The sequence below is a fragment of the Oryx dammah genome, unplaced genomic scaffold (assembly GCF_014754425.2).
Source record: "Oryx dammah isolate SB20612 unplaced genomic scaffold, SCBI_Odam_1.1 HiC_scaffold_26, whole genome shotgun sequence".
NCBI classification, from domain to species: Eukaryota; Metazoa; Chordata; class Mammalia; order Artiodactyla; family Bovidae; genus Oryx; species Oryx dammah.
Window position 1 is genome coordinate 48,942,099 of NW_024070210.1, and position 12,287 is coordinate 48,954,385.

The following is a 12,287-nucleotide window of genomic DNA, read 5'->3' on the forward strand; positions in this document are numbered from 1 at the left end:
TTTCTATTAATGATACGTTTAAAAATGCAGTAGTGCTAAAATCCATCAAAGTAAAATGCACTGAATAAAAATTAAACTTACTCAGAAAGATGTTCAGAAGTTGGGATACAAACAGAAACTGAAATTAGAAGAAAAGTTTTTATATTTAAAACAGCATATGAAATATGATGAGTGAGAAAAACGATTTAGTAAAGAGAACATACTGTGGCTGACCAAAAATACTAGAATAGCAAAAATCTGAAGTAACACAATTATATATACATACCTTTCTCTATTACAACTTGACAAGTATGAGTTTCATGTTGACTTAAGTGTGTAGCCATATTATCTAAGCCAGAAACATCAGTTAGGAAATCACAATTAAGGCACACTAGAGTAATGCCCCTATAAAAAAACAAAGCAAATAGTATAAAAGAAAACATTTTTATCTTTTATGAAAACCTACATACCAGTTCAATGAATAGTTCTTCATGATTTGCTCTTTGTGTCATAACTATCACTCCAATTTTTGTTATATAAACCTGATAGAACTGAAATGATTCTTTAGAAAATGGCATGAAAGTGTTTGTCACTCTTCATATTCAAATTATACTACCATTTACTGACAGAAAGTATTTTTGTTTTATAAACTTTTCTCCCTCATACCAGTTACTAATAGCTAAAAGGTCGAGGCCTACAGTCTAGTCTTGGTTGCACTAACAACATGTGTCACTCTGACAAGTCACAATCTATCTGTGCCTATGTGTGTGTTAGTTGCTCAGTCATGTCCAACCCTTTGCAACCCCATGGACTATATAGCCCGTCAGGCTTCTCTGTCCATGGAATTCTCCAGGCAAGAATGAATACTTGAGTGGGTTGCCACTTCCTTCTCCAGGGGTTCTTCCTGACCCGGGGATTGAATCCCAGTTTCCTGCATTAGCAAGCATATTTTTTTACTGTCTAAAACACCAGGGAAGCCTATGCCCATCTTCAAAACAAAAGTATAGTATATATAAATGTACAATATATATACAAGTCAATACATATTTACTAAGGTTGCATTTTGGAGAAGGCAAATGGCAACCTACTCCAGTACTCTTGCCTGGAAAATCCCATGGATGGAGGAGCCTGGTAGGCTGCAGTCCGTGGAGTCGCTAAGATTGGACACGATTGAGAGACTTCACTTTCACTTTTCACTTTCATGCATTGGAGAAGGAAATGGCAACCCACTCCAGTGTTCTTGCCTGGAGAATCCCAGGGACAGGGGGAGCCTGGTGGGCTGCCATCTACGGGGTCGCACAGAGTTGGACACAACTGACGTGACTTAGCAGCAGCAGTAGCAGCATACTACTAGTATATTGTATTGTGAATATAATGATGACTGAAAAATACAGTCTGTCTCTAGTGGAACATTTATCTAGTGTTTATCTAGGAGAGGAAAAAATTAGAAATGAGAAGGTTCTAAAAATATATCATGTTCTAGATGCTACCATTGCATGCTGTTGCTGTTTGGTTGGTCATGTCTGACTCTTTGTGACCCCATGGACTACAGCCCACCAAACTTCTCTGTCCATGGAATTTCCCCATCAAGAATACTGGAGTGGGTTGTCATTTTCTTCTCCAGGGTATCTTTCTGACCCAGAGATTGAATCCACGCCTCCTGCTTGGCAGGCTGGTTCTTTATCACTGAACCACTAATCATTGCATACTATGTGTTAAAGATTTTGCCATACATTATTTAGTTTATTCTCACCACAAGCAACCAAGGTTTGTATGATTCTCATGTAACACTTAATTAACTGAAGGGCTAAGTCACTACTAAAGTCCAAAGTCTGAGTTCTTTAGCATCCCAGTAATGTCAACTGGCCCACTTGCTTGAACCTAAACTACTGGTTCCTTTAACAAAACTTCACTGGGTAACATAGTTCTTAAATGAAATATGTAGTGATTATAAATTTTCAAAAAGGTTAGGAAACAATTCCCATAGTCATCAATACTTTTTGTTGAATTCAGCAATATTTTTTACAGTTATTGAATCAAACTGTGTAGCATTTGCTATTTGAAGTATTTAAACATAATTTCATATTATAGTATGCAAAATTAAGACTCTAATTTAATTTAAAATGTGCTTAAACATTTTAATTTTAGTTTAAAATATTATTAAGCCTGCAAAAATACGTGAATGTTTCAGAGAACTTAGAAAACCACTATGTTTATTATGTTGGTTAGAGTTAAGCACTTGGGAGCTTATGGATCAAGCATCTGAAGAACTATTTAAAAGAAAATCAAATAAGATTTAACATATAAATGATGTTAAATTGTTTAAAGGCAACTGAAGTACAAATGAAACTAATACAATTTAGTCTGTTCAGCTTAAATGAACTTTATCAAACTCTTCTATCAGTATAAATAATGCTCATCCTTGGAAACCAAGTAAATTAACACCTATGTAAATCATTCCAAGTAAAGTAATCTCACTCCTCTTTGAAAAAAGTAACCCTCAGTGTACTTATTAAATTCCCTCTTGATTTATTCTGGTTATTTACATTCACCTCTTATCTCCCACCCAATAAAATGCACCTTCTCTGAAGGTTGGTTCCAAGACTTCCTCATTATTACCATCTTTACAAAGTCTGCTATATTACAGACCTAATATGTAGTAAATGTCTAAAAAATGAATATTCCATTCCAATAAAAGAATAATTACAAAAATTATTGTTCTATGTAGTTATAAGTTTGTATGTTCCATTCACAGAAATTGACAAATTTTCAACCTGAGAACTATTCAAGTTGAGAGAAAAACATCCCAGAGCTTTAAAATCATGTAAGTCATTTTTAAAAAACCACACACACAATGGAGCTTCACAATAGTGAGGTAAAAATCAAACAAAACCTCTTCTGAATGTAATAAAACTCTTCATTCTTATAAGAATTTCAATATAGGCAATACCTAATATGACTTAATCTATTGCCTTGAAGTTAGTAAATGTTTTAAAATTGGTAAGAATATATTTTTTAAAACAATCAAATTTTCCTCTCCCTGTGAACCACTGTTCCAAAATAACCAATGGGACCTATTGCCAAACATAAGTCATTCTAAATATATACATTAATTTATTCAACAAATATCTACCAAATGCCTAATTACTATCAATGCCTTACATAAATAAAAATCAAACCACACACATTCTAGCGAGAGGACACAAGAAGTAAGTATACACTGTATGAGATGATGAAAGATAATCCAGAAAAAAATGATCCATAAAGGGGAGATAAAAGACACTAGGGTAAATAAAGCATAGGAGAGAGGATACAACAGAAGACCCAAAAGTGATAAAGGAGCTAACCATACAGAAGTCTGGGAAAGAGCAAACCAGTCTCAGAGAATAGTAAGTACAAAGGTTCTGAGAAATAATATCATCCTCTCTTCCAGATTTTCCACTAACCCAACATATCAAAACAAGTACTGGTTAACCATATCTGTATATATTAGCTTGGTGCAGCAAAGATACTGATATTTCAAGTAGCATTGGCAATAAAGACAAAATAATAAAGAGCAGTGAGTTATAAACAACGCAGAAGAATATGAAAAACACGGTGCTCAGTGGATTCTGAATTAAGCTTGTGGTAAAACCAATGTGTTTAGAAATATTCACCAACAGTTCTTTCTGCACAGTAAGCAAGTAGCACACTTTCCTTAATCTGAAAAAGTAAAATTTAAAATGACTATGTACTAACTTCAAGAATTTCAGTGGCTTAAGAAATTTACTTTAAAACTAAAAAAGTGTCACTTTACTGCATATTTTAGGCCTCTTTTCACTATTCAAATAATATTGGAAAGCCCTACTCTTTGTTCTCATTTTATGATGCAAATACATGAAAGCTTCATTTTGATACCACTGGTCACCGCTGAAACAAATTTAGTGACAGAATATAGACTAATCAGGTACTTTGTAAAACAGTCTAGTAGTTCCTCAAAAATTTGACACAGAGTTACCATATAACCCAGCAATTCTAATCCTACATACTAAAGAAAAATGAAAAGACATGTCCAGACAAAAATAAATACACAAATGTTCATAACATCAGTATTTATAATGGCTTCAAAGTTAAAATAACCTAAATGGATAAACAAACTATAATATACATACAATAGAATATTATTCAGCAATAAGAAAAAGAAGTACTGACATACAGAACAATATGGGTAACTCTTGAAAACATGCTAAACGGAAGACACAAAGGATCATATATTTTATCATTCCATTTACATGAAATGTTCAGAACAGGCAAATCTATACAGACAGAAAATAGATTAGCAGTTGCTTAAGGATAAAAGGAGTTGGAAGGAAATAAACATAACCACTAATGAGTACAGAGTGTCTTCCTCAAGTGACAAAAATGTACTAAAATTAACTGTGGTGACTGCACAATCCTGTGGATATACCAAAAACTATTAATTGTACAACTTAAACCCATGGATTGCATGATATATGAACTGTATCTTGATAAAAATGCTATATATAGCAGATTTAAGTCATGTAATTTTTCAATAGAAAAATATTTAAAAGATAAACTAGTTACCTGAGATCTTCTGAATACTTCTTAAAGATACAAAACCTTTTACTTGGACGATTACTATGAAAGCTGAGAGAGACAAAATAGATTTTATTAATTTTACTCTATGGTAAGTCATTAATTTATAGCTATACATCAAGTCTATACTTCAATTTCTAGTTTTGAATAAAATATCATGATATAAATAATCCTGTTTAATTCAGTATTTTAACATAAATTTATCTATTTTCCAGTGAAATGTATTTTACTAAGCATATTCTCATTTGATCAGTACCACACTTTCACATACTCAAGAGTATAAGAAAAAAGTCACATGAAATTCTTTTTCTGAACTGTTAAAAGAGTTCAAAACAATTTAAAATTCTTGCTAATAACATTTTTGCCCATAACATGAACCATTACCAATAATAATCATTTAGAAAAATCTTTTTCTAACTTAACATGTTTATGTTAAGGGGGAGGGGAGAAGAAGGGGAGGAAGGGGAGAAAAATCCATGTTTGAGGAAGGGGAGAAGAATCCAAATGATCTTGGAAGTAACAGTACTTAAAAGGCCACTGTTTACCATTTGTAAAATCAAGCATTTAGAGAGCTCTTTGCAATTACCAGTAGACTTTAAAACAAAAACAAATTAAAACAGAACTCTTGAGTTAAAACGATGGCCCCTCTGAGCACCGAATAGAAAACCCCTAACCAAGCTTTGCAGCAAATGGTAACAGCTTTCTTTTATATATACTCTTTTAAATCTGATAAGGAAAGCTTTTCTATACTAGAAAACCAGGATTAGCTTAGCACAGTACCACTTAGCACATATAAAAATGTAGTCATAGACTAATAACATCAATATCATCTAGGAGCTTATTTAGAAATGCAGAGTCTATGCCCCACACACACCTACTGAATTAATCTCTGGCAGCGAGGTCGAGGAAGCTGTTTTAACAAGCTTTTTCAGTAATTCTTATGCAAGCTGAAGTTTGAAGAGCAGGAACTTGCAATAATGATAGATCTAAAGTAGCCAACACGCCAGGTCAATTCTCAGTCTCAGATAGAAATAATCATCACAAGCAGAGCATGTATGTATTGGAAAAGAAATACTCTGACAGTTTTAATCCCTAGAAAACATCCTCAGAAGATTTCTAAGTAATTTCTTCAATCTGGGGATAATCACTACCATAGAGTTTATAAATTCAATGTAATATGACAAAAATAATTGAATAATTTTTTAGGAAGAGACCATCAGGGAGGTTGGGAAACACTGAAATTATATGCAAAAAAGTGTTCATACAACTGCTATTTTCTCAGAGGAGTGTCCAAGAGTTTATCTGATTACCAGAGAAGGTGAATCAAGTAAATTAAATTTTAAAATGAGATTTTAAAGTAACTTTTAAAAGCTCTTTCTTCCTTCTCCTCAAACAGATTGCTTTCTTTATCTGGTAAGAGGAGAGGAAAAAGTTACATTTTAGGGTATTTTGATGGCGTCCATTTCTAACTTACATCTTACTAAAATGTTGGTACTTTAAAAATTTTCATTGTCTGAATTCAGTTTTACGTTCCCAATGTATAAAAATAAATTATACTCTCTATATTTATTACATAAATTCCATTCTTCTAGTTTTGTGTATTATAGGAATGAAAAAATGAATCTGTAGCTCATAAATAAAGAGGGGAAAAAACTACCTTTCTTCTAGACCTGCGTGAAGTTAATAACAACATGTAAATAATCTAAGAAAGGGGAAAAAAAGTTAAGATTTTTATTACAATACAGTAAAATAGAACATTTAAATCTAGGTTTTGAAAATTCACCACCTGTTTATATTTATATATAATTATCAAAACTCATTAAGCTGTTCTCTAAAAATAGGTGAATTTTATTGTATATAAATTAGACCTCAATAAGACTAGACGGGGAAAAAAACTCCCTTTGTCCATCTTTTCTTAACAATCTTGATTTGGTATAAGTAAAAACTTTACTTCCAAAGAAATACAAAAGGGATCAGTTTCCTAAATATCCAACAATACTGACAGTATGCCTACTATTTAAAACACTGGACTAGAAGTTAATGATATAATAAGAAAGGCAGGTTGTCTGCCTTAGAATTCATGTTCCAGGGTTAGCAGGGGAAGGTAGTCAAAAAGCAGCTGGCTCAGAAGAAATGCCTAATAAACATCAGCTCAACATGTGAGTACATATGCATAAATATATAATTACCATAAGATAAACATCAACAGAGATACATATAGTTTCGTGGTTGCATGAGGGAAAGCTGAAGGTAAATGGAGAAGTCAGCTAACAGTCAGGATTATATTTCAGTTAGGAAGGTCTCTATACTGACTTACTCCAGCAAAAGCAAATAAGAGTTGAAAGCACTGGAAAAGTAGTTAGGAATTAGATATTAAAAGGTCTCATATTCTCCAGAAAATCTGAACTTCATCCTATTAATATTAAGTAGGTAAAGGATTTCAGGCCAAAAAATGACCTGACCAGATGTTAGTAACAAACAAAAGGAAAAAACGGAAAAGGGGCAAAGTGGTGGATTGTGGACAGGAGACCATTGATGAAGTAATCACAATAATCTATCTGTTCTTCTAATGACTATTATTTCATGCCAATAAATAAATCTATAAAAATATATATAAAGAACTAAAGCATAGCTTATAAAAATTAATTCAGTAATCTTATTTATTGTATAGGAACAAATTGTTATACCAGCTTTCTTTTTCCTTGGAAAATTTTTAAATCATCCTTCAAATCATAAGTGAAATGTCACTTACACAATACCTTCTTATTTCTTGTTTAAAGACTTCATCCTTACCTTCTCTGGGCTCACACAGTCATTTATTTATCACATTAAGCTAGGTAAATATATCTCTCCTACTAAATTGTGAAAATTAAAGGCAAGAGCTTTATCTACAATACCTAGTAATGCCAATTTAGAAATAATACCTATAATTACTTGAATATCTCCTAAGTGCAAATGATTTTATTAAACATTTTAAGTACCTTTCCCCAATAATGATAATAACTTTTTCTTCAAGAAAAGAAAAATGGGAATCAGTTAAATAACTTGCCCAAAGTGACACATGTAATAAATGGTGAGTTGTTTTCAAATCCAGATTTGTCATATTCTTCACCACCAGTTTACCATACTTCTTAGTAAATAGTAAGCTCTGCCAGAAAAAAATATTAAGTACTTGTCTGTGACCTTAATTCTATTACATGTAGAGAAAAAGCCTTCTTTCTTATACATGATGTTGAAGAATAGCAGTATCACACAGCAATTCATTTTTTTTTTCAAATGACTTCTACTGCCACCTAAAAGCTATTAGCAAATAAGGTGCAATAATTTAAACAATCAAACCTAAATAATGCTACTTCAAAAAAATCATTGAAAATTAATGTTTAATGATGCTCTTCTTTGTAAGAGTCTTATTTCAAAGATGTTTCAACTGTGTAAGATTTTTTTAATATACTCCTGAGATTTTATTAGAGCCTTTTTTGTAATTACACTAATGACTCTCACTTGCTGTCTGTAATGTGCTAGGTGACATGGTAAATATAAAGAGCTACTTCTCAAGGAGATAACAGTTGTATTATACAACTAAAGGGAGATAGGCTAATTGGGAATGTTTTGGAATAGAATGCATTTGGAGGTTTTATAAGACAAATAAGAAGCCTATGATAAATGGGAGAGGGAGGAATAGAATGACTCTTGGCCTAAGAAAACATAAAATATTTTCTGACTTGATCCCCTACAAACTAAATGCAGAATTAAAGCTGCACTGGGGCAGCAAAGTATTGGTCAAAGAAAAAAGACTTTCCACATAGAAATATTCTCAACAAAGGATGCCAGGGCCTGGTTTAGAGGAAATGGATTATAGGTGCAGTCCACTGCAGCAGGTGGGAGGCAGAGAGGCAGAAAGCAGAAGGTGGCATCACAGGAAGCCGTGATGCACAGTGGCAGATCAAGAGAACTATAGAAGCTTAAGAAACTTGGGACAGTGCATTTTTTTCCAGCTGTATTCCACATCCACACAAATGATGCCCTGAGAGAGTGTCTGGACAGCAGTCATGTCAATTTTGGAAAGATGAGAATGCTTGGTTTATTTATGTTCTTTCTAGATGCTAATGAGTCAAAGTTGAAAAATAACAATAAAAATAATTAGAAATATAGAGTTACATCTTAGGAAAACTAAGGACTGAAACTGGAAGATTTAAAGTTGAAAGGTAAAAGTGACAGTGAATATGTTACCAAGAAAGGAAATGTAAAGAGGCAAGAAGAGATGATGGAAGAAAAGGCAATGAAACAGGAGTAGGCAAAAAGGAAGAAGAAAAATAGTGTTAATAATTAAACAAAAGCTGAATAGTTTCAAAAGTGAGTGACAACAATGACTCTAAAGAACTCATAGAGTGATAAGAGTGAAAAAAATGAATACAGAGATAAGTACTTGACAGATACTCTTTAAAGGGGCAGTGTTAGGTGAAGATGATACTCAAAAGGTGAAGAATCATGAAAATGCTAGTAACAAATACTTTTTACAAATGTTCATGGTAATAAGTCAAGAATTAGGAACAGTACAGACGAATATCCCTCATCTTAAAAAAATACTTGAAATCATTTGCAAGCAAAAGGAACCTGACAGATAAGAGATGAAGTTGTAAATTAACTGCAAGAAACTGTGGAAGAACTAGAGGAGATAAGGGGCAGGGTTACTGCGAAATGGAACATGTGTGATTTCTGAGATCAATGCTTGGATGAAAGTAACAGGAAAAATACTTAAGACTGAAAGGATTAATTAAAAGGATGGACTCCAACTGAGTAATTATAGTAGGCCAGGGTGACAACTAAGAGAATTTAAAATAAAGTGTTAATAAGATACTACCTTGCTGCAAGGAGATCCAACCAGTCCATTCTAAAGGAGATCAGTCCTGGGTGTTCTTTGGAAGGACTGATGCTAAAGCTGAAACTCCAATACTTTGGCCACCTGATGCGAAGAGTTGACTCATTGGAAAAGACTCTGATGCTGGGAGGGATTGGAGGCAGGAGGAGAAGGGGACGACAGAGGATGAGATGGCTGGATGGCATCACTGACTCGATGGACATGAGTTTGAGTGAACTCCGGGAGCTGGTGATGGACAGGGAGGCCTGGCATGCTGCAATTCATGGGGTCGCAAAGAGTCGGACACGACTGAGCAACTGAACTGAACTGAAGATACTACAGATAAAAGAGTATACTTCTTATTTTTAAAAATAAAAAGACAGGTCCCAGTTCAAGTTAAAGACAGAGTAGATCTGAATCAAGCACTATTTGGTAATTTAGAATTGAGCATAAAGTTCAGTAGAAGATGATGTTCAAGTCTTTGGCCTTTAAGCCAGGTAAGCAAGACCAAATGTGTAAAAGATTCTAGAACAAAAACAAAGCAACTGTCAAAACAGATGACCCTGAGGGTAAGGATGACTATAAAGTTAGATGAGTGCTACTGGTCCAGAAAAAGGACTTCAAAGCCCAGAAAGTCATGGGGAAATTGGAATTCAAAAGAAATGAACCATATATAAGATTAAAATAGTATTGTGGTAAGAAAGGGAGCACAACTTTAAAGTTGATATAAAACACTGGCACTGAAGAAAGAAGTCAGGGACCATGAAGTCGGCTAGTTATCAAGGGGGTTAAAAAACTGTGAGAGAGGTGCTAAAGCCACCAAGAAACATGGAAGAGTCCTTTTAAAGGAGCAGTTGATTATGACCTGAGAGTAACACAAAGGTCATATTGTGATCTGTATAAAAATCACTTTTGTTAGTTATACTCTAAATCTAACTTTTGGGGACAAAAAAAAAAAAAAAAAAAGGCAAAACTTCACTGTGAATAATCAACCTAACTGGCTTATATTGGAACAATTTTTGACTATTTTTTAAAAAATAAAAATCCATCCTGAAGGATACAACTAATATGATACCAATGAAGATAACACAGGCTGTGAAAGTTTTCTCTGCATGGAATAAATACTCAAGTTATCTAAACTGAATGAATTAATGAAAAATAACTCAAACAGTGGCAGTAATGAAATAGTCTCTCATCTCAATGAATGAATGCAAGGATGGATGGCCTGATGGATGGATGGACAGACAGACAGAATGGATTATAGAGAAAAACAGAGACAGAAAGAAAGAGAAACAAGATCTAATAAAATATCTAAGATCACTGAAAATCCTGGAATCACAAAGAGACTGCTTTGAAGAAAACAACACTCATGAGATTACATGTATGCTTCATAGGAAGTGAAAAGTGAAAGTGTTAGTCACTCAATTGTGTCCACCTCTTTATTCTTTACCATGTGACATTACTTTTCTGTCTTTGGAAGTAACCGTGTTTGAAAGTTCTATAGGATAAAAAATTCCCATAGGAAAACTATTTTCCCTAACAAATCTATCTTAATTTCATTAGTCTAACTTCTTACAATTCAAGTTTCCAAGAACTTTATGAATTACTATGTTGAAAAATAGTACCAGCAATCATCTTAGAAGTTCTCTAATTGTTTCTCAAAGAGCAAAACTGACTTATACTAGGGCAACTGTTTTCAAGAACAAACTTGCTAAACTGTAATTTTAATTGGCAATTATAGATGTTTAACTCATCTTACCTCATCATATGATTCACATAGGATTTGCTACAGCTAGTGTTGTATCTGCAAAAACTACAGTGGACATATGTAGGAAAGTGGTTTGCAAAATCTTTTATTTCAGAATAACACTCAATGCACTTGTGAACTCCCCGACGATACCTTATAGAGATACAAAGAAAATGATAAAAATATATTTTAAAACAAAAATAATAAAGGAGAGCCTTATTAACAGTCTGTTAATTAAAGCTAAGGTGTTTACAACTTCAAACAGGGATTTATAATTTGAAAAATATGCTATAGAATAACAGCTAGATTAAGTATAAACAATTTAATATCAGCTAGTGTTTCTTACTAGAATAAAAGGGATTAAATTAACCATTCAAAGATCACAAGATATAAGCACAACACAAAATCCCAGTGTTTTATGTTGAATGAACATTAAAAATATTATATTTTTATATAGTAAAAAATACTATATAATTTTTTATAATGAATATTAAAAAATAGTAATTCAAGTACTGTTCAATAGTTATAAAAACATTTTTTATTATCTGTTGGCATTAAGTGACAGCATATAAATGTACAAGAGTTGTGTAACAGGGTAAATTTATATTAAATAAAACTTTTATCATGTTTGTGTTCAGTTACTAATTAAGATTAAATTAGTATTGGGTATCAAGAATAAAAGTTTACCTTAAATTCCTCAATGCTGTATTGACTTTACTTTTTTTATTGCTACTAGCCAATGTGCTTTGTTTCTTTTGCAGATTAGATATTTTTGATTTGTATTTAGGTTTATTTCCATTAGGCTTACTTGCATTAGGTTTACTTGCAATGGATTTAGTTATATTAGGTTTAGTTGTGTTGGATTTTGTGGGACTTTTAGCAGTTATATTTTTAGTCCTTGGAGGTGAGAGCTGAAGGGTAGAAGTGCTTGCACTAATGGAAGGTGTGGTTGAAGATCCTGATTGAAGAGGTCCAACTGAAGCTCGAATAGTAACCTACAAAAATGAAGATAATATCTGCTTTAGAAAATTAATCATTACTTTACTGTTAAAATATCATTGCATAACAAAAAGTTAAACATCAAATATTTGGAAAGGGCAAGTATAA

General features: G+C 32.9%; 1 protein-coding gene across 7 annotated transcripts in view; it reads right to left on the reverse strand.

Annotated features, from left to right (window-relative positions):
• The window catches only part of ZNF280D (zinc finger protein 280D), a 127,843-nt gene that overhangs the window by 36,480 nt on the left and 79,076 nt on the right, over positions 1–12,287 (reverse strand). For 6 of the 7 annotated variants that reach the window (XM_040226594.1, XM_040226596.1, XM_040226597.1 and 3 more), the window contains 5 exons: positions 11,868–12,175; positions 11,193–11,333; positions 4,564–4,626; positions 266–384; positions 82–118 (listed from right to left, as the gene is read on the reverse strand). In XM_040226594.1, coding sequence (XP_040082528.1) covers positions 82–118; positions 266–384; positions 4,564–4,626; positions 11,193–11,333; positions 11,868–12,175 — 668 coding nt within the window. The remainder of the gene's footprint in view (positions 1–81; positions 119–265; positions 385–4,563; positions 4,627–11,192; positions 11,334–11,867; positions 12,176–12,287) is intronic. The other variant, XM_040226600.1, reaches the window with a different exon arrangement.